The sequence below is a fragment of the Oryzias latipes genome, chromosome 7 (assembly GCF_002234675.1).
Source record: "Oryzias latipes chromosome 7, ASM223467v1".
Taxonomy (NCBI): Eukaryota; Metazoa; Chordata; class Actinopteri; order Beloniformes; family Adrianichthyidae; genus Oryzias; species Oryzias latipes.
In genome coordinates, this window is record NC_019865.2 from 17,654,962 (window position 1) to 17,676,922 (window position 21,961).

The window sequence follows — 21,961 nt, forward strand, 5'->3', positions numbered from 1 at the left end:
GTGCAGCTTTCTCTGACACAGGCAATCAGTCGCCACCACTCAAGCATTTCCAGTGAATTTTTGTTGAATTTTTTCATCTTTTCCACATGTTGTATTTCCGTTCAGACTTCTTCACCAGATATCATCTCATCGTCTTTCAGAAGGATATGAGTTTATTTTGGCATCAATAGTCATTCCATGATCCGTGTAAATGAGTGTGCAGGTGATAACACAATGAACTCCAGTTAGGGGCGTGCCTCACAGTTGAGCATCTGGGCTTGTGATCACCACCTCAAGTAGACAGAAGTCCTCATAAGTGTCCCTACCCTCATGTTTCTTGTGTTTTTGCAGGATGAGGCATGCTAATGGAGTCATTACTTGATTTTTGGTTTGTTTTCTCCTTCCATACTCCATCTCATATGTATTGTTTTCTATCTATATTACCATTAGGTATTTTGCTGTTCATGTGCAATAACTGGCTGCAGCAGACCTCCATCCTCAGACCTGTAAATACATTTTCCAGGTGCAACAGCCATCGTATTGCTTTTGATGTTTCTCTTTCTTTGTGACCGTCACTGGCTTTTTTTGGTTGTTTTTTTGGACCAACCCCTGTCGCCAAACCAGCACTTAGTACGAAGAGTGGGTTTAATTAACTCTAAAAAGACAAAAGGACTTTTTCTTTTTACGTCATCTGAAATTTATCAGCATCTCGTTCACATTTAGAGTTTGAATTTCAGTGAATCTCCAGGTTTAAAAGAAAGCCACGGCACCATGTCAACTATCACCACCACCTCCTCAAACCTGAATGCCCTTTTGCCGCCATCCCGCCCATATTTTTTTGGATTTTTAGACTCACAACCCGCTGCACTGCCCCCTAAGGGACGGGCGAGCCACCCGACCGTCTGTAGTCGATCCGGAAGTGCTGTCGATCTCTAATGTTTGGTATTGCATGTCTCGGGCAGGCAAGCGGGGGCGCCGCAGCAGTGCAGGATCACTAGACAGCAATATGGAAGTAAGTTGGAAGCAGCTGGTATCCAAGCCAAACATTTTTTTTCTTGTTCTGATGTGCACTGTGAACACTCCATTTATTTATTTTTGGTCTTACACCTTCTTTGCTTCATAGACATTTGTTTGGATCATTTATTTTTCTTCCGGGGATGCCTTATGACCTGCTCGCCTCAGTTAGTGTGCATGCATGGGATGCCTGCATCTGATCCTGCCCCCACTTTTCTTTTTTCTTTTTTTTTTGGAAGCCAGAGAAGTTGAGGTCATGTTTAATGACCCACGTCCACGTTTCCTGCAAACAAGCATGACTCCCACTAATTCCTCCTCTGACTCCTCCCCCCTGTTGCCTGTCTGTCCTTCATTCAATCACATCCAAGCAATTTTCATTTGGTTCTTCTCTTTGGCAGGGTGGTAGCTCTGAAAGACACTAGGAAACTCTTCATTTCCTGCAGCCCCTCTACCTGTCTGGGTCTGTCTTTTTTTATTTTCCTCTATCCACAACCTTTTATTAGATACTGTGAGGTTCAGGGAGGAACATAGCCGTCATTATCTGAGATGGGCTTCGTGGATTTTTCAGTCATTCGTTTTACTCTCATTTCATTTCTCCATCAGCTCATGTCTTGACGTTTTTACGTCCCGGGAAAATGTAATGCTGCTCTCAAACCCATCCGAGCAGACATCCTTTCCAGCTTTAGTGCCAAAGAAGAAGCCTTCCGTTCAGGAACATTTTGGTCCTTTTGACCCCAAAAACAGGAGGGAAACACACAAGCGCTCAGTTCCTCCTGCCCTCTGACTTGTAGCGGTATGCCAGTGTGTGAATAACGAGTTTGCCTGTCACACCCCTGCATGTGGAAACTGTGCTGCAGACCAAGTAACACCAAGTTGCATGTCTGACCCTTAGAAACACAGTAAAAGACTAAACGTCGTCCTTGATGCTCACCTTAGTACCTAGCTCTTGTTATAGATTGCTTTAAGGCGACATTGAAAGCATTTTGGAATGTAGGTTCCCTTTCTTGTGACGTGTTTGCTGAAGTATTCCTGCTGCTGCCTCCTCATGACAACATTTAAGTTTTCATTTGCATGCCCTATAACATTTTGCTACTTCTTTATCTGAAAAGATATACAACAGAAATGATGACTTCCTCTTCCTCCTCCTCCTCGTGCCAGTGTACAGGTAGATGGTTTGGAGCAGCAGTTCTGTGGCTGACAGGTATGCTGTTGTCTTTTCCCCCAATTCCTGCAGGGGTCCATCATTAGCAGCCCCCACACACGAAGGAGAGACCCCCCGCCACGAGAGGCTGCTCCCCGCGGTCATCCCGCCTCCATCCCGAACGCCGCATCCACCTCCATTCTCGGGTCGCTCTTTGGCAGCAAGCGAGGGAAACCACCATCTCAGAGCCACCCCCCCTTGGTGCCACCCGGCCATCCCACCCTCATATCCCACAAGCCCCACCCAACCAACCTGCACCACACTGCACAAGCAGTGCACGCAGTGCAGGTCCAACTCCACGGCCACCAGTACTGCCAGGTCCCGCAGAACCCCCCGCCTTACCACCACCACCACCACTACCACCCGCCCCCCCACACACAGTACCACCAGCACCCAGCCTTCAGCTCTCACGTGCACCCCCACGCCCACCCGCAGCACAGCCACTACGGCCAGCATCCCCACCACGTCCCGCACGGGCCCCACCACCACGCTCAGCAGGCGGGTTCCGCTCCCGGTGCACCCAAACCCAAACACAGTGGTATCAGCACCGTAGTGTGATGCTGCTGACACAAACAGGACAAGCAAGAAGGGACTTTAAGGAAAGAGGGACAATCGCTTACACCAAAGGGACTGACAGCATAACTCTATGGCCTGTCCACTGTGTTCAGCTGCTGTGATGGGAACCAACCACACGCAGCCTCCTTCTCACTTCCAGGTCCAACCAATATGCAGGATGGAAATCGGACTCCAATCTTCCACTAGGGGCCTTTTTACTAGTCTGCCTGATGAAGGACTCATGTCCCATCAGGGTTTTGTGTGGGTGGGAAAAGGGTTGGTGGGGGTTTGCACAGGAATACTTGTTTTTTTTTCTTTTTTTCTTCACGCACCGCCAGTATGTGACGGCTGTAGCGGCAGAGTCTCTGCATGCCGCTCCTCCTACTTCATTCCTCCAGAAATCACCTTGTCTTACCCTCACATTATCAGGAGGCAATGTGCTCTGAGATTTAAAAAAAAAAGAAGAAGAAAAAAAAGGAAAAACATGGCTGACTGTTTTCACGGTTTCTTGTGCTCAGTCGTTTTGAACTGTTCAAGTCTTTGGTTTGCAGGTTTTCCCATCATATGAGAATGCTAATCGTTGTTGCCTCCCGTAGAGCTCACATATAGTGAAAAATCTAGATATAATCATTTCATACTATCTTCAATCAAAGGACAGGTAAACAACCCAAGTCAGCCATTGTAGTTCTAGTGCTGTATTTATTGTAGATGACAGCTATATGTGTTGTCTCCTAGCTCTCATAAATAAATGTGCCAATTATTAATGCATAATCTATTTAGTCGAGACTTAATGTACAGTATATTGTGTGTAAAGTAATTTGTAAGCTTATACATACGATTATTATCAGCAAAAATCAGTATCAGTATTATACTGGCTGTGGAAACAAGATCTAGACCTGAAAGGAGGGCACTCCGCTTCAGTTTGGCCTTTAATCTCGATGAGAAAAGCTTCTGGACAGCAGCTGTCGCACACGGGGCTGCAGATTCTCCCCTCAGTCCCGTCCCCTCACGGCTGATAAACTCAGATCGTGGCTGACAAAATAAAAGCCTCAGTTACTGTTACAAATGAAATACTAAAAGTCTGCTGCCGTTAGCGTGTGCAACAGCTGTTCTCTTGAGTTAGACAAAAACTTTTTTTTTTTATTTACTTTTGCCTTGTTTGAAATTTAGTGTTCACCACACGATTTGGTGAATGAATAAAATCAACTCACGTGGTGAGATTTTCCTTTTTTTTCTCTATCATTTGTGCAATATCTTCGTACTGATTTTGTAAATCAATTTGAGATCTCCCTCCGATTTGTGTTCAACATTTTCTGTGGTTATTTATTCATTCCTGGTTTTCCGCCCCTGTCTGAGTCTTTTCTTGGTGATTTACTGTCTGGCTGTCCTTGTGGTCTTACAGGAGGTGCAGATCTGAAGTTTAGTGGAATGTCTCGTTGAGTGAGTTTGTTTGCATGTAATGTTATCAATGTGAGGTAAATCCTCTGCACATTATATGACAGAATCAGTGTTACCATAGCAGGATTAAAGTGCAATCGTGTTCAGTTCAACGCAGACTCAAGAGTCTGTCATCTCGTCCAAGACGAGATTCAGGTGAGATGAAGTAAAACGTTTTGTTTTTTTTTGGTCATTAGAAGTATACCTAAATAGCTCACAGTGGAACGACGAATGTGTGTATATATATTTTAATAAAAGGAAAATTGATCTTCTTGGGCTGAACTATTTTGCTGGATAAGCACATATGAAAAACAACCTTCATTTTTTTCAGGAAATGCAGTTATAACATAGATAATGCAAGCTGAACAAACTGGTATATATAAAGAATATCTTTCTACAGTCTAAGAAGAGTCTATTCTAGTGTGTAAATTAGTGACAGTAAACTGTTTGTCCCAATATTCAGGTTGTAAATGTATTTTAATGACCTTCATAACGAATTCATTGCCACGAGTCAGAGTGTTGGGGTGACAGACATATCACATGATCAGCTGAATGTGTCCATCATTTCAGACCAATTGGGTTTGTGTATTTTTTTTTCTGTTTTGTTTTGGGTGTGTTGTTGCGCTTCACATGTCATATTTTGTGAGAAAGTACCCCAGCAATGCACTGCATGGATCTGATGCATCACTGTTCACTGTGAGCTGATGTGGAAGGAAATCAGCCTTTATATTGGGACTCCTCTTTCGGTTTTCAGTCTTCGATCATAAGGAGCTCTGCTCTTTTCCATGTGTCGTAGTTCTGAAGCTCAGCATGCATTTCATCCACAAGCCATCGTGTAAATTACCGACCGAAATGAACATTGCACTTTGTTGTTTGAGGGCTTTCATGGTGTAAATATGGGGGATTTTGATGTGCGAGCAGATGGACGAGTTTATCTTTGGCCGACTGTAAAGGGACCACGACTTTGGTTATTTGAGATGTACATAATGTGTATACGATCAGCGTTCTATTCTCATATCTGCCGTTTGGATCAGGATGTACATACATCACCTCATGGGACGGATGCGAGGGCTGATAAACGAACATATCGATTGTCTCTGCCTGCCTCCAGCTGCAGTGAACGGACTTCTGCTGTGGAAATCAAATAACAGACTGTTAGAAAAGGGTGCTGCAAACAACGTCCAGCTCTGTCGTTACCACCCACCTCCACCCGCCAAAATGGCTTGAGACGCGTTTTCAGAGAAAGCAAAGACAGGAATGGCCTCATTTGTGTGTGCATTCAGTTTGTACAGTGAGTAGTCAATCAGTAAGACCCCAGTTATTGTAAAACTACAACTGTGACAATGTCGAGAACGTCCAATAAACAAATATATGAGTTATGGTACATGTGTTGATTTTCTTTCTAATGGTATGAAGGCAAGAATTTGTGCTTGCTGTGTCACGATTGGCATCTTTGTGCAAATATAGCTGTCTCCTGTCTGTAAAATACTGAACAAAATGTTTCTAAAGTCACTTACATCTCAATAACTTTGGCAGAACTCTATGGTTTTATGCCAAATAGTTACATAAGAAATAACTTTCAATTTTTGGTCGGATTTATTTTTAAACCCTTACCATGATATAGCTGTCACCATGTTTCACAGTGACTTTGCTTTTTTTTTTTACACCTGAATGTCATTAGGTTTTATTATGCATTTTTGTTATGTTTTATTATGCACATTTTTCTAACTGTTATTGTTCTTGTGTATTCATTTCTTAAAGTCCCAATCTGATCACAGTGGTCTTTTTATTATGATTATGCCATTTTTTCCCCCCCAAAAAATTAAAAAGCCTGTGTGGTTTTTTTGGGACATAGTTTTTTCTGCAGAGCGGCAGTAGAAAGGCCAGACTGTTGACTTGGAGTAAGCCTGTCCTCACTTCCTATCATCTTTACACTCTCTTCCACTAGCTTACAGCCCCTCACAACCCCAACCTAACATTAGCGGTGCAGCAATATTGAAGCCATCCGCTACAGTGTTGAGCAACATTCATGGGTCTGTCTGCAAGGGAAGGCATCATAACGGAGCAGAGCAGGGAGCTTTTGCCCTGCCGCAGCAGCTTCTATGTCACTGCTTCAGGCTTTTTTTCAACTGCATTTTTCATCTGCTCCTCATTTACAAGAATTTGAATAAAGAACAACTCAGAAATGCAATTTTAACTTTAAATGTCTTTATAAATATCCATCATGAGAAAAAAAACACAAGAACATGATAAAATCACAAAAAACACAATTTTTATTAAAGCGGGTGTTTAACTTTACGTTCAGGGATATTTATAAATGATTTTTTTCTGTAAATGCACCACCGTAACATCTATTTTAGTGCCTAGATAGATGCAAAAATGCCGCCCTAAAATAATGCCAAAACCACCATTACATTAGGGAGACATGATACTGATCTCAGCTCATTTGTGAGTGTTTGAATAAAACAGGGAAGCACCACCAATCATAACACAGCTTCCTACAGAAAGTTTTAAAAAATCCAGTTTCCATTTGCAATGTCTAAGGTGATGGAGGTCGACCTTGTTTATTTTTACACAACTCAGAAGTATTTCCCTGTTTCACAATTACCCCAGAATAGTCAGACATACGTGGACCTTTAAATTTAAGAGTTTTACTGAAACAAATCGCATTATTAAATACAGATTTTATATTAATGCTGAGCGTCATGTTTTACCCCATTTTCCCCATGTATTTAGATTACTTTTTTTAAATAAAAAATAAAACCACATAATGGTTCCCTCACAACACAGATCCAGATGTTTTCCAGACGATTTAAAACTTTTTTTTTTCTTATTTTATTCCCTACGTCATTTTTTAATCAGTGTGCAGCGAAGATGGTCAGGCGTGTTATGGAAAATGAATCTATTTAAATGGTAATGGCGTATACTTATATAGCGCCTCTCTCCCTACAAGGACAATGCGCTTTACAGTCACAGACCCATTCACCCAGTCACACACACATTCACTCACTGGTGGCGACTCCGCTGCCAAACACAGGTGCCTGCCTACCACCAGAGGCAAGGTGGGGTTCAGTGTCTTGCCCAAGGACACTTTGACTCATGGGCGTGCAAAGCGGGAATTGAACCTGCAATCTTATGATCATGGGTTGACTGCCCTACCGCTGCACCACGCCTGCCCTATATTTTCACTTATTTGGTCTAAAACCATTTTCCATTTCCAGGATATTGGCTCTGTGTTTATCCAGGCATAAAACAGGTTGTGGCCATTTCTGATTATTTAGACTGAATTAACTCCACATAGTTCCAGGTTGCTTACTATGTTGGCAGAAAAATTACATTTTGTGTTTATTCTTATTTAAGACACTTTGATATGAAGGACTGTATGCTGTTAATGCAGACTACAACTTGTTTATTTATACGTTTTTAAACATTGTCAGTTGATGTGCCATTTGATTTTTATCAAGGAAAAAGGTTAAAAAACCCTGGCCTAAATAGCAATGTTGCAATATTTCCACTAGAGGCCGCGCGATACACTTGCATTGAAAAACTGCTTGAGCTGTTGCGCCCCTACTGGCTGAACGATCCACTGCCGGAGAAAATGAAGATGACTAAATTATTAGACACATTTTCCTTTAAAACTTTTTAAAAGGGTTTTTAAATTATGTAATTATGTTTCCTTTCTATGTTCCAGCACATCCGCAGCAGTGCTGCGTGGAGGCGTCTCTGCCATTATTTCAATAGATAAACTCTTATCTCCTCAAGGCAGCTGGATTTCTTTCATGTCACATGCTCCCTTGGCTGCAGTGTCATTGGAGTGCTCCTCACTCTGATGCTGCTCTGTTGTGGGGAGTATGGAAGCTTGGGGTTACAAACGTAGAAAAGTCCTGAATGTTACATTTTACAACCGCAAGGAAGTTTCAAGGATGACAAGATTCTGAAAGGTTTGCTTTTTTTCTTCTGCATTTGCTCTTTTGTGATGTCCTTTAACCATAAGTCACATCCAGCAGTTTTCTACTCCTCAGCTTTGTGGTCGTGTGAGTTCTAACGTTCTCTCCTCTTCCTCAGGATGCTGTTTTTGAGTCTAAGCCTGGCTGTTTACCTCCTTCCGACTTCCTCAAATGCTCACATCAGTGGTAGGCCCTGCATCTGTTCTGCACTGGTGCCTGCTGGGCTTCACGTGAACTGCAGCTCTTTGAACCTCACCCATGTTCCTCGTCTCCCTTCAAACACCACGGAGCTCCAAATGCAGGACAACAGGCTCACCTCAGTGGATCCAGGTCTATTTGACAGATATGTCTCCCTCAAAAAGCTTTCTCTGTCTGGAAACCCATTCCACTGTGACTGCAGAATCCAGTACCTGAGGAACTGGGTTCTAAAGAACAGACACATTATTTCATCGGTGCCAACTTGTTCCACTCCAAGCTCTGTTGCTCACAAAGCCATGACAGAACTGACAGATGAGTACTTTTCCTCCTGCGCCAGACCGAGCTGTGCTTATGCAACCAACGCTTTGATGGTGGGGATGCTGCTCTGCCTCCTCCTCCTGTCTCTGTGGAGCCTGAAGCTGGGCAGAAGGTCCACCTTCACTCTGTCTATAGATGAAAGGCATTCAGGCTTCCAGAGCTACTCTTTGCGCTCGCTGAGGCCCAAACACAGACGGAGGCTGCACACAGGACAGTCAGGGGCTGGTGAGGACTCTGACTTTTTCTTCTGCTCAGAGGACTTGGAAAGGCCGCTTCTTAATATGGAGCTACTGCCGCAAGTGCTGGATGTGTTACATAAGAAACACAATATAAAGATAAAGGCGACCTGAGGAACATGTGTTCACAGCAGGCAACGTGAGGCAGATTTTTTTATTTTATTTAATGGACTCACAAATAAGCACAATCCAGAAGTCTGGTATGCTGGTCCAAAGTCTGTATCGATGCAGATGATTGTGTCCAGAAAATACAAAACATAAAAATTTAAGAAAACAAAAGTGGTAAAAGGTAAGAGATTTTCTGCTGTTTCTACCTAAAAAACAAACACACTTTGAATCTTGGACTGGAGTAGCAGTATTAAAAAAAGAATCAAAACTGTTCTCTGAATGTGGACCCTGACATGCTGTTTGGCTGACGTGAAAGAGCTGTTCAGGTTAAATGAATTTTTTTGTCATGTGTTTCAAATGCAGACTGTATTTAAAATGTATAGTTTGTTGCAGGAACTGATATAAAAATGTACTATGAGTTTACAGGGCCAAAAATTAAAATAGAAAAATTGTGAAACTGGAAAGTTTTGATTATTATTTTAAATGTACTTTTCAGCTTAAAAATTTACACCAACAAAAGGAGGATTTATTCCTGTTTGAGGTTTTTCAAGGGCACAAGGGCTTAAAAATTGCATTAAAAAATTATAAAGATAGATGGATATGCCCTAATAAACTTACGAAGTACTGTATTTTTTACTTGGATAAAATAAAAATAGAACATATAAAGAAATGTAAGTTTGTTCATATAAAACTTTACCATTTAAATTTATTGGGGTGAGAAGGTCACGACAATACATAGAAAAAGATTTGAGAATCAACCTGACCAAACTTAAGTCTTCTTGAAAAGGGAACGTTTAAAAAAAAAGTTATCTGGATTTCTGGCTCTTCCCATCTTGTGTATCTTAAGCCCTAAATTACTTTTAAATTATAATTAAGATTGTAACCCTTGTGCTATCTTAGATGACCCCACCCTTGCATTGACGTGTTCTCCCTACCATGACAAAGGTGGATGAAGGTGGAAAGATTTCATGTAATCCATGGACACCAGTGAAGATCACAAATAATTGAAGAAAAAAAGGTTCAGAGCACTGTCTAGTGGGTCTAGATGACCCAACTCCCAATGGTAAAGTGCCTAGGATAGCACAAGGGTTACATGATATCCTTTAGCTGGTTTATTTTATGCAGATGGTTGTTCAGGGGTCATTATTGAAATAAATAAAAAGGAGTGAAAAATAACGTGGAAAACGTCCCCTTTTTGTAATTTAAAAAAAAGGTTTACTTAATGGAGGCAAACCTTTAGAAATGAGTTAATTTTAAACAAAGAAACTTTCCTATTTGATCCTATTACAGGATGCAGAAACAAGGATAAATAAGTTCTCTTGGCGCCAATTCACTTATGTGGAAAGGTTTTTTTTGTTTTTTGCTATGATACACTGAAAGGATTTAATAGTCTAAAGAGCTCCACTTCTACTCACCCCAGACAATTACTTTTATATTGTTTGACTTTTTAATTCCCTAAAATTCTCTAGTGGTTTTTGCAATGTATACTTAATCCTTGTGCTATCTTAGATGACCCCACCCTTACATTGACGTGTTATTCCTACCATGACAAAGGTGGATAAAGGTGGAAAGATTTCATGTAATCCATGGACACCAGTGAAGATCACAAATCATTGAAGAAAAAAAGGTTCAGAGCACTGTCTAGTGGGTCTAGATGACCCAACTCCCAATGTTAAAGTGCCTAGGATAGCACAAGGGTTAAAAAATGACAGCTAGGTATTCAAGGATCACTGAATTAAATCATAAAAAAGCAGTTTATATAAAAGGAAACTGCAAAATGTGTGAAAAAGAAGGATTTGGGTGATTCTTTTTTACTTAACTTTTTTTCTTTTTCCATTCTGAAGTGTGGAATTAGTGGAAAAAAGACACAAACGATTAGTTGAACTGTTGTAAGGATTTCTTTTTTTTTTCTCTCAAGGTAAAATATTTACCTTCAATGAAGATGGAGGTAAACACTATGGATGGGTTTTTAGAAGCTGTTTTGCTAAGGAGAAAAACATAAAAATAATAATACTGCGATAAGGACAGATTTTTCATAAAGAAACTAAAGTCTGTGCAAATATGGCCATGAGCCTCACAGCTACACAAAATGCAGACCGACAGTACTATTACAGGACAATATTGCACAACAGACAGCTGTTACAGTACAGGTGTTACTCTGCTTTTCATGCATAGGTTTACCAGGATTAATGGATGAGCCAGCGGTTCATGAAAATTGTGTCTTAATATAAAACGGTGGTAACTTCTTGTAATAAATATAGGATGGCTTTAGGAGTTGAAACTATATCCATCATCTAAAAAAAACACTTAGAAGGTAAAATAAGGCAATTCTTTGACAAAGGGGTTGTTGAAGTTATCACAAAAAACAATGTAAAAGAGCGGATGAGGGTAACACACGGAGGCTCCGTTAATTCTAAGCTTTGTCTGAATACTGAATATATATGTTCTCAATGCCCTGTTCATGTCCAGTGTTGTGCTCCTACATGTTAATGTGTTAACGTGGCGTGCTCCATGGTTCAGCTCTACTGAGGCACAAACTTCTCATGCTTGAAGATGAGGTCGACGGCCTCTGCCACGTCTTCCGTGATGTAGTCCGGCTCAACCAGAGCGGGCTCGAAGCGGAAATCCCGGTGCCCGTGGAACACGGTCTGTTTGATGCAGCGGTGAGGGTCAGACGGCACGTCCACGCTGTGGTTGTACACCCCCGTGCACACCAGAATGGACTTACAGGAGGTGGCAGAGGGCAGCGCCAGCTCGCTTTCCCACAGGCTGTCGGACTCCTCCTCCCCGGGCAACGTGGAGGCGGACCCGGTGACGGCGGCCATCTGTGCCACAGCTTTGGGGTTCTTTCTAGCCACTCTCTCTTCCAGGTAACGGTTGTACAGGTTGGCGCCATAGATGTCAGTCATCAGGTTATCGCTAGGGAAATAAGAAAAGGTTATTCAGACAACATTTAAACTAACAAAAGCTGACTTTTTTGTGTACGTTGTTTAAACCTTATCAATAGAATAGTAAATATTAGCAACAATTACAAAAGCAAAGCAACAATGAAGTTAAAAGAAATACTTTTTTAGTAACAAGTCTATGGGCTACAATTCATATCTAGTAAAAGATATGAATAGATAAAAGATAAAAGTGGGTGTTTTTTTCTGCATATATTTTCTTGTGTTGTTTGTTAATGTGGCTGCATGATGGTATAGTGGTTGGGGCTTTTACCCCGTAGCGAATTTACCCTGGTTCAAATCCCAGCTTGGACCTTTCTGTTTGCATGTTCTCCCCCATGCATGCATGGGGTTTTCTTCCTCCCATAGTCCAAAAATATGCTTCATAAGTTAGTTGGTGTCTCTATAAGGTGAGTGTGTGATCCTCCTCAAGCTGTAACTCACCATCACCCAACAGTAGCTATGCTCCAAAATGTTCCTGACCCCAAAAGGGATTCAGCAGCTTCTGAAGATGTCTGTCACTGTGTCAGCTGTTAACTTGCATAATGGGATGGATCTAAAACACAGACGTTCGTCTGCTTCTTCCTGTATCAGTCTTTATGTCTCCTCATCTCACAATGAGAGTGAGGTGGGTTGCTGTTCACGACTTTTCTTCTAAAGTATTGCTGCAAAACGGGAGTCTATGCAAAAGCTTAAAGACTCACTCCAATGAAAGTCACATTTTTGGTGTTTTCAACCTGTTCTTGTAGCATTTTTCTGATGATGGAGGACATTTCTAAAAAAATTAAGCTTGAATTTGGTTTCTGATTATTTCTTTACCCAAATCGTTGCAACTCAGGAGCGACAGAAGAAAAAAAGGCCGTTTGGAAAAAAGAGCTTATTTGCGCTGTAGCGGACCACATGCTCCCTTAGGTCAAGCTCTCAGCCACAGGGAGGGGAAGGGGGGGTGGGGTTGCTTGACGCCAGCAATCCTGTCCGTAACACAGAGGTGAGTTACTAATAAACTACTGCCGCTATGCAGACATGATGTCTGAAAATGAGACGGTTTGTTGATTTTGCCTAAAAATCCTAATTAAAAGACCGCTGGGAACGCTTTTCAAATTGATCATGAGATGATCTGAGTGGAACTTTAATAATCGGCAGAGACTCATCCTGAAAGTGATGACAGAAGCAGGTGGAATCAGAAGGTGGTTTGGAGTTGGTCAAAATGTTGACTCCTGCATTTTTAAATGCTGTTGAAAGCAGACTGTCATTTCCTTTTTTTTTTTTAATCCTCTGACAGATGTAATGTTTGCTTTAATGAGCCAGATTTCTTCCAACTTTATGTTAAGACAATTATCATTTAATCTGATGGATTCCCTCCTCTGCTGCATGAGTGGTCCCACTTGTTTGTGCAGGTCTATGTACGATGCCGTGACCTGGTTTCTCACCCTATAGCATAAAGGGTAGTAATGGGAAGTTTCCATTGCCTCTCCAAGGCTTGGCTTCTGATGAGGAACTCTGCAAAGTGGTAGGTCAGCTCGCTGGGCTTCCCCATGAGAGCCTCATACTTCAGCTCCCTGCCTGTTATCTTCTTAAAGATGTTCTCAAGGCAAACAAGGAAGGTTCCATGGCCAAACCTAAGAGAGGGATGTGACGGTAGAAGTTAAGACTTTTTCCTTCCTTCAACTGAGAAGAATGACTCCTAAAAGCTCACCGTGGAGAATTAGCTTCAGCCATCCACATGAGGTCCATGTTACAGGCCAGGAGAGGGAGGTGGGGCATCACTTGGGATTGGTGTATGCCACTGGGGTTACCATTAGTCAGCAAAACGTCAATGATCAGCTGCAGGTTGGTTTCCCATCGAATAGGCTCCCCAAACAAAACTACAGCTGCATTTGAGAGTAGCAGACATGAAGGAACCGTCAAAGAATATCCCGTAGGACAAGACCAGTGACTGTATATGAGAAGTGGACTGAGTGACTCCTCCCCCCGGTGTTCCAAACAACAAGTACTCGCTGGCTCCAAGAAGCCAAATCCATTTAATATCTATTGAGAAATGAACTGCTATTACTCTGTCAGTAAACATGTTCTTTGCTAATTCGCATTCCCTTATATTTTTTCTGTTGTGCAAGGTATTCAAGTTAGAAACTGACCCATCAACTGCCTCTATGAAAGTATGTGGTGCCTAATGGCCCCCAGGTCAAAACCTTTGAAACATATGACAGATTTTGGACCAATCACTGATTATTTACGTCATCTGGCCTCAACATCTGTATCACAAATTTGCTGATTTCATTTGATTGAAGCGGAATATAAACCCCTTTCCATAAATGATGTCACATTCAGTCTAATTCACTTATACAGTCACCAGATAAGACATTAGAGGAGCAAGTTCTCACCTTCAACTTTAGGAAGATTGATTACAGGGTTGGTCTGAAATGAGAGGTATGAGCTTCATATGACGGGAACACAAGAATTTGGCTGTCATCTCAGTTTAGCATCAGATAGTGAAGTCTCACCGGAAGTTTGGGTCTCCTGTTGTGATCCACCATGTCCAGCAGTGGGTACGACTCCCTCAGCATGTCGATGCTGATTACATTCTTAAAGCCAACACTGAGAATGGATCACAAAGATGAGTCAAGAGAGGAAATCAAAAGGTTCAAAAACTGAGAAAGCAAAGGGAAAATTACTTTTTAGCGATATCTAGGACGGGCCCCTGTCCAGACACCAGAACACATTTGTCATGGAACTTTCTCAGCATCCTCAAAGGACTGTGGGACATGACAACTTGCTCTTGAGTAATCTGAAAGTACAATGAATGCAGAAGGAACTGATGACACTTGATTTAGAAAAAAAAGGTCAAATACTTTCTATTTAAACAAAATGTAAAACAAATGTTTCATGTTGTCTTAAAATTCAGCCAACAAAGTCGTCAGTGTTAAACGTTACTTGCTGTATTAATCCCCGACAGAGCTGTTTTCCAAGTAATCTTTTTTCTGGATGATGTAATCCCTTGGTGACCCTGAAGGGGAGGGGTTTAAACCAACCTCTCTTTGTGTGGCTTCAGTTCATTGATTGTTTTGTTTTGGGGGGGGGGGGGGGTAATTAGAAATGTTAGAGCATATCAGTCAGTGAGTAGCCTGGACTTTGACTCTTTAAACACCTTGACCCCTCTCACCTCAGCAGTTTTGTTGATTAACTGCTCTTGGGATAAATTTAGCAACCAGACAGAGAATGTCTTAGTTGAAAAGTAAATATTTACTCCAACTTTAAAATATAGCAATTAGCAGGCACTTATATAGATTACTTTGGCAATATAGGGGGCAAAGTAGGGTATGGTCCCCTTGCCCTTGGACATCAATGTCTACAAAGTCTGGGATTTGAACATTTGACCAACCTTTAGACAGACAGGCTGCTCATCCAAGAGAGATAAAGTCATCCCCAAAATATAAAAATATCTATTGAAGATAACCGTCAACCCAACTGCCCTATTTACACAGAAGGCCCATATAACTATCCCCTACCATCGTGCTTGATGGTTTGTTTAAATAATTGTCAAACTTTAGTTTGGGGTAATCCTATAGGGCAAAGTGAAACTTTTATGACATTTTGTAGTCTTCTTTTCATTAATGATTGTATTTAGTGAGTTATTACTGGTGGGTATTGTTTTTTTTTATTACAATAATGCAATTATTAAGTTTTAAGGGGAAGCAAGATCGCAATCTGCCCCTTTTTAGTTTCTATTACCTAACATTTATCTCTTTATGCTCAACTTGGCATTTTACTTGTTACGATTCCCCTGTGGGTCAGTGTCTTCTGTAGGTCGCCGTCACTTACAGGCACTCCCAGGAGGTGAGAGAGCTGGTCAGCCTTAGTTTGTCGGAGGCAGTTCCCTGCATTTGTGACAAAAACTACTGGCACCACAAACTGTCCCTGAGAGTTGACCAACTTCTCAAACGTCTTCTTGGCCGCAGGGATTGGAATCCTTCCCCGAACAAGCACGCCATCGATGTCAAACAACAGGCCAAACCTCGGCTGTGGCTGCAAAAGAAAAAGAATCGAATAAATGGAGCCATGAAAGAACTTTGTTGAATGAATCTAAAGTTATGTACACAACAACAAAAACGGATGCTAAATTGAGAATAGCTTGAATATTTTAAAAATATTTATGATTTCTTCAATTGGAAATGAATATGCATTCATTGGCCACTTTATTAGTTTCACCTATCCAAACTGATTGTTAACAATGCAAATTTCTAATCAGCCAATCACACCGCAGAAATTCCATGCATTTAGGCCTAAAGACATGGTCAAGACTGTCTGCTGCAGTTCAAACAGAGCATCCGAATGGAGAACAAAGGTGATTTTAGTGACTTTGAACATGGCATGGTTGTTGGTGCCAGACAAGCTGGTCTGAGTATTTCTGCTGATCTACTGGGATTTTCACCCACAACCATCTCTAGGGTTTACAGAGAATGGTCCAAAGAACAAAATACTCAGTAAGCTGCAGTTCTGTGGGCAGAAATGCCATGTTGACACCAGAGGTCCAGACTGCTTCCAGCTCATAGAAAGACATCAGAAACTCAAATAACCACAGGTTAAAACTGAGGTCGGCAGAAGAGCATCTCTGAACGCATAACACGTACAACCTTTAGGCTGATGGGCTACAGCGGCAGAAGACCACACCGGGTGCCACTCCTGTAAGCTAAGAACAGGAAACTGAGGCTACAATTCACACAGGCTCACCAACATTGATCAATAGAAGATTGGAAAAACAATGTCTGGTCTGATGAGGTTCCGTTTCTGCTGCAACATTCGGATGGTAAGGTTAGAATTTGGCGTCAACAACACAAAAGCGTGGATCCATCCTGCCATGTATCAACAATTCAAGCTGCTGGTGTATGGTGCAGGGGGGGGGGGGGGGGGCGTTTTCTTGACCTACTTTTAATTGAGCATAGTTCCAACGCCAAAGCCTACCTGAGAATTGTTGCTGACCATGTCTATCCCTTTATGACCACAGTGTACCATCTTCTGATGGCTACTTCCAGCAGGATAAGGCGCCATGACATACAGCTGGAATCATCTCAGACTGGTTTCTTGAACATGACAATAAGTTTACTGGACTCAAATGGCCTCCAGAGTGACCAGATCGCAACCCAATAGAGCACCTTTGGGACGTGGTGGAATGGGAGATTGGCATCATGGATGTACAGCAAACAAATCTGCAGCAACTGTGTGATCCTATCATGTCAATATGGACCAAACTCTCTGAGGAATCAATGTTCCCAGTACTTTGTTGAATCTAGGGACCCCAACACAGCTCAAGCAAGCTTTACCTAATAAAGTGGCTGGTGGGTTTAGAAGTGAATTTATTATTGCAATGCTCCATAACCCTTCAAGCAGATCCATTGGGGTGTCGTGTATCATAATCAATGGTCACAACAGAGGGTGACACAGCAATGCATGATGAGTGCATGGATGGAGACGCTGCCATTGTGACAAACTGTTCTGTTCTTCACCAAGAACAGAACAGTTTGTTACTACAGCACTGCTCTAATCCTACGTGCCTTTTGAACGTGTTATCTTATAGACAGCGGGGCCAGACCAAAAAAAAACCAACCCCGGCGGAGTTTGGGGTTGGGGGGGAAACAGAGTAAGCTCCATGATCTGCTGCCCTCCCGGTGCTCCGTCCGGCCATCAACAAAATGAAAAGTTGGGTGGAAGCGTTACTTTAACGGCAAAAGGGAACGAACATGTGACACTGGCATCGCAAAGAGTCACCCCCTATCTGTAGTGATGTTAGCCTGAGCCAACCCGAAGCAACAGCTAAGAACCGTACCTTGGTGGTAAAAGAATGAGTTCCGCTAAGAAGCCCGCACTGAGAACCGACAAGCCCCGCTTTTCCAGCGGCTGGACGGTTGCTCAGAGTACGCAGGCCCCGGTAACACGGTAGGAGTCCTTTCATCTCTGTTGCTTGTGTCGGGGCTAATAGAAAAACTATTAAATAAGAACGATAGTTAAAAAAATAGACTCCTGCGTGCAATACGAGCCGGCTCGCACCGGCCACGGTGGCTGGCTGCTCGGCTTGTTTTTCCTCAAATTATTTCTCAGCTCTAACGTGACTGGGCCAGCTCCGATGACGTCACATGAGGAGGTGGAGGGAGGGTCTCTTTTGCTGCATCTCTGTGGCGGAAGGAGATGTGCGGAGCTCTGGCCGCAGCTGCACTGCAACCGCCGCTGCCATTTTAGACGATGAAGCGGAGTTGACCGACCGCGTCCAGACCAGCACGCGCCGGCAGCTCACCGATTCACCGAATCTTTCCGCCAGAGAAAGAGAAGAAAATGGCTCGACGCATTTTTAAAAATGTGTTTTTTTTCTAGGCGGTGTCCTTTTATAAAAATATTTTAAAAAGATGTGAACTTGCTAAATAGGGCACCGAACTGGCTTGTTCCAGTTAAGTACAGCAACTCCATTCTTAGTGCATCTCGTTTTTATCGAGACATTTCTACACCTTCTGTATGTGGAAAAACAAACGTATCCCCTCAAAAACACGCAATCAGACATACAATAAATAAAACCGCTACACACCTCTTTAGTAACTATACAAGTCCAAATGTAGCTAAAATGAAGCAGACATTGCATGCAACATTTATTACTTTGAAGTCATTTTACTTGCCATAAGTGAGAAATTTTACTGTTTATCACAAGTTCCTGTAAAAAATAAATGCATAGAAACCAGACAGCTCCACCCCGTGCTCCTCCAGCTTTATTGATAGTTTAAAATTACATTTCTATTATCTAGGACTTCAGTTGCACTTTCCTTCCGACTTAAAAACTGAGTACAAGCAAATGGTATTTATACAGTAGTCTAAGTGATATTGTACAAAAATAACATTTTGATTTCAGAGAAAACATTGTTTCGTTCCCAAATAACTCCAAATTCTGCAGTTCTGACAACTGTTGATGTTCAAATGTTTTTGCCAAGGCATGAAAAACAAAAAGGCATTTTAAGGGAGAAACTCTACCTTGGACTACTGAGTGATATTTAAATTGTAAACAGATTTCTATAAAAGAGCGTGTTTTTCTTTTTATACCTTGAAAAAAAAAATTGTTTTGAAATCTTAGTAATATAACAAGTAAATTTGTTATAGCCCACTTGTAGCTGCTTGTATGGGCTGAAATGCATCATGTTATGAACTGTTTCCATGTCGTACTCTCTTGGCCAACTCATATTCCACTAAAACAACCCAAAATAAACCACACATGGCAGTTTGGTTTCCATTTACACCAGTCTTCCATCTCATTTGACTGAGATGCTCATCCACAAGCTCAGAGGTCCTATAGATTCCCGTTTGTTTAGTCCCACTTGTTCATCGCTGATCACCAGTGGCTTGGAAAGGGGGGGGTTCTTCAACAAAGCATTATACATAACACCGCTACCAAACTAAAACATTTTATTTTGTATTGAATGCAGAAAGATATTTTTTCACCCCTTTCATTGTATTACATGTCTAGAGGCTCACTGGCCCGGGACTAGCCTCTGTTAGCCAACCTTTGGCCAGTGAAGAGGATTCAGAGAAAATAATACAACCAACCATCAATCCGAAAAATAAAGGAGGGGCAACAGAGGGCACTGCTTATGCGGTCGCTTCGATGGTGCACTCTTTTGCCAGGTGGCCTGCCTTTCCACAATTGTAGCAGTTAGTCTCGCTGGCTTTACTGCAATGCACTGCGACGTGACCGATCTCACCACACCTGCAAGAGAGGAGGAACGGGGCCACGTGACCAACCCAAGATGACAAACGTGCACGTCTGAAAAAGACGGGGAAACTTACCTGTAGCATTTCACCTTATCGCAAAGCTTCTGGATGTGACCGAACCCACCGCAGGAGTAGCACTTCTGCTCGTTGGCATGGTCGCAGTCACGCGCCATGTGGCCAGCTTTGCCGCAGGTGTAGCACAGCTGCTCCCTTTCCTTCTTGGGCTCCTTGCAATCCCTGGAAATGTGACCACTCCTGTGGCAGTTGTAGCACGCTAATAAACGCAAGCCAAAAAAAAGCAGTTTACAACTACTGTTAGCTTAAAGAAAATAGGTCCAAAATTACTAAATTGGATGCTTTGGTTTTAACATGTCAATACTTTTTTTTTTATACTAAAAAAGCTGCACACCATCCTCAGTTTGGTCACAATCCCTGGCCATGTGTCCCTGGTCACCACAGCGATAACAGAACAGCTCTGAAAACACAAGAGAGCATGTTACGTTACTTTTACTATAATTATTAAACATTTTGCTTCAAAATTAGAGAAAAAGATGTGTAAAAACGTGTGAGGTGCAGGTGAACTACTCTAGCCGTAGTCATAGTAATGTGTAGTACCCTTGCCTCGTCCCCGGCCCCTGCCACGGCCACGCGTCCCACTGGCGTTGGGACAGTGCTTGACCCAGTGCCCAGGGCGTCCGCAACCAAAGCACTCGCTGTTGCTGCTCATCTCCATTACCTAAAAACAGACACAAAACTAAAATAACTATATGTGCTTAAAGAAACCTATAGTGGGGTGGAGCAAACTAATCAGCAAGGACACGTTCTCTCCTGAAATTTCAGTGGATTCATGGGAGATTTTGACGTGATCTTAGCATTTGTAACATGCAACTTTATTGTGTTTTTTAGTATTAGCAAACCAATTCAGTTCAACACAGGACTCCCATCACAAATTACAAGCCAAATGACTAAATGGGAGGGTCTACTCTACAATCAGAGAGGGATTTTTTTTAATCTATTTTAATTTTCATCTAATGTTGCAATCCTAACTGTCAAATGAAGCCAATAAACTACAATTAGCAGCTACACTGACTAACTTACAAGATGTCCTCAGTGGGATCATGTTGTGATTGTCATAGGGCCAAACTTCAGTCTGCTGAAGACATGAAGTCAAGAAGGGCTTTAGTTCATAAATTGTTTAGCTTTCTTTTAGACTAAAGTTAGCAAAAATATATATACTGGCTGTCATAAATAAAACAGGACCAAGTATTAATTAACTCGTGAGCAATTGTCCCTTAAACACTTCTTTGCTGAAATTTCATTAACCCCAATTAACATGTGATTTAAAAAGTTAATACTTTAAAAGCATAACTTGTGTGACTTTAAAAGCTACACTTTGAAAAGAAGAAATACAAATCCTAACTTGAGATATTGGCTGGTTTTATTTTAAGCCAAACGCCATTAGAGGCCGGAGGATGGCCATGCCGTGGGTAACTTTATGTCCAGGGGCCAGCACGCCGCATCGTGTTTTGATTTAATGCCTTCAAACTCAACCAAATTGATGGGGCGTTTTGCAAACAGTGAAACGCTTTATGCTGTTTTAAATACCTTGTGGGGGGTTTCGTGTGTAAATTGCCCAACACAGAACATGTGGCTCTGAAGCGTTTAGGCGCTCACAGCAACAGAAATGCCAGAGGTTGAGGCAGCATGAGCGTCGGCCTAGTCACGTTGATTTTTCTGCGCACTCGCGAGACCGTTGCTGGCTAGCGCACGCGAGCTCAGCTAACCACCTCATGACCAAGAAACGCGGTTCAGTCGACGATCAATCATCGCTGCCCAGTAAAAGGATGCCGATCCGGGGTTATTATCGATAGTTCCTTGCGCTAAGTGTTTTTCCAGGAGTATCAGATTCAATATTGCGTATAAACGAAATTTCCCGCCAGGGCGCACTCACCAAAGTCGTTGTGATGTGCTAACGTTAGCAGGCCGGACTACGAAGCCGATGCTGAGTTAGTGAGAGCAAACAAATTGACAGTAAGCCGTATTCACAACAAAATTAATCAAACGTCTACGCTGGTTGACATTTTGATTCATAAATACAAATGTTGCAAAAGACCTTTAACACCAAACGGTTATAATATCGCAAAGCCGTTTTATTGCTTACCTTTATGGCTACCTAGCTATGTCACTGTTTACGCCTCCTCCTCTGCGCTGCATGCGGTGCAGGCAGGAGTTCCTGAATTGTCATTCACAGTATCCAGTAAAAACTCGCCCTCTGATTGGCTA

General features: G+C 42.1%; 4 protein-coding genes across 18 annotated transcripts in view; 2 read left to right on the plus strand and 2 right to left on the minus strand.

The window, feature by feature from the left end:
• Positions 1–5,570, plus strand: part of LOC101172493 (IQ motif and SEC7 domain-containing protein 1) — a 103,081-nt gene extending 97,511 nt beyond the window's left edge. For 10 of the 12 annotated variants that reach the window (XM_023956702.1, XM_023956703.1, XM_023956704.1 and 7 more), the window contains 2 exons: positions 942–991; positions 2,228–5,570. In XM_023956702.1, the coding sequence (XP_023812470.1) occupies positions 942–991; positions 2,228–2,752 (575 nt within the window). In that variant the 3' untranslated portion in view covers positions 2,753–5,570. Of the gene's footprint in view, positions 1–941; positions 992–1,391; positions 1,454–2,227 lie in introns of all 12 variants that reach the window. The other 2 variants (XM_023956711.1, XM_023956712.1) reach the window with 2 other exon arrangements.
• Positions 5,571–7,868: 2,298 nt separating this feature from the next.
• LOC101172732 (platelet glycoprotein IX) lies at positions 7,869–9,428 on the plus strand. The gene is made up of 2 exons (XM_004070544.4): positions 7,869–8,127; positions 8,252–9,428. The coding sequence occupies exon 2, from the start codon at positions 8,253–8,255 to the stop codon at positions 8,997–8,999; it is 747 nt and encodes a 248-aa protein (XP_004070592.1). The 5' UTR covers positions 7,869–8,127; position 8,252; the 3' UTR covers positions 9,000–9,428.
• Positions 9,429–10,872: 1,444 nt separating this feature from the next.
• Positions 10,873–18,054, minus strand: LOC101172977 (haloacid dehalogenase-like hydrolase domain-containing 5). Its single transcript, XM_004070545.4, has 8 exons — positions 17,757–18,054; positions 15,755–15,958; positions 14,608–14,720; positions 14,437–14,530; positions 14,317–14,350; positions 13,632–13,806; positions 13,366–13,554; positions 10,873–11,912 (listed from the first exon to the last, which is right to left on the minus strand). Exons 1-8 carry the CDS (start codon positions 17,880–17,882, stop codon positions 11,516–11,518), a joined length of 1,332 nt encoding a protein of 443 aa, XP_004070593.1. The 5' UTR covers positions 17,883–18,054; the 3' UTR covers positions 10,873–11,515.
• A 608-nt stretch (positions 18,055–18,662) lies between these two features.
• On the minus strand, positions 18,663–21,941 carry cnbp (CCHC-type zinc finger nucleic acid binding protein). Of its 4 annotated transcripts, none has more exons than XM_011477296.3 (6): positions 21,840–21,914; positions 21,630–21,680; positions 20,300–20,414; positions 20,088–20,153; positions 19,754–19,952; positions 18,663–19,673 (listed from the first exon to the last, which is right to left on the minus strand). In XM_011477296.3, exons 3-6 carry the CDS (start codon positions 20,409–20,411, stop codon positions 19,556–19,558), a joined length of 495 nt encoding a protein of 164 aa, XP_011475598.1. In that variant the 5' UTR covers positions 20,412–20,414; positions 21,630–21,680; positions 21,840–21,914; the 3' UTR covers positions 18,663–19,555. The 4 variants fall into 4 exon arrangements, with proteins under 4 accessions (XP_011475598.1, XP_004070595.1, XP_011475599.1 ...); XM_004070547.4 differs by having other exon boundaries at positions 20,294–20,414; positions 21,840–21,913; XM_011477297.3 differs by lacking the exon at positions 21,630–21,680 and having other exon boundaries at positions 21,840–21,941.
• Between the last annotated feature and the right edge of the window lie 20 nt (positions 21,942–21,961).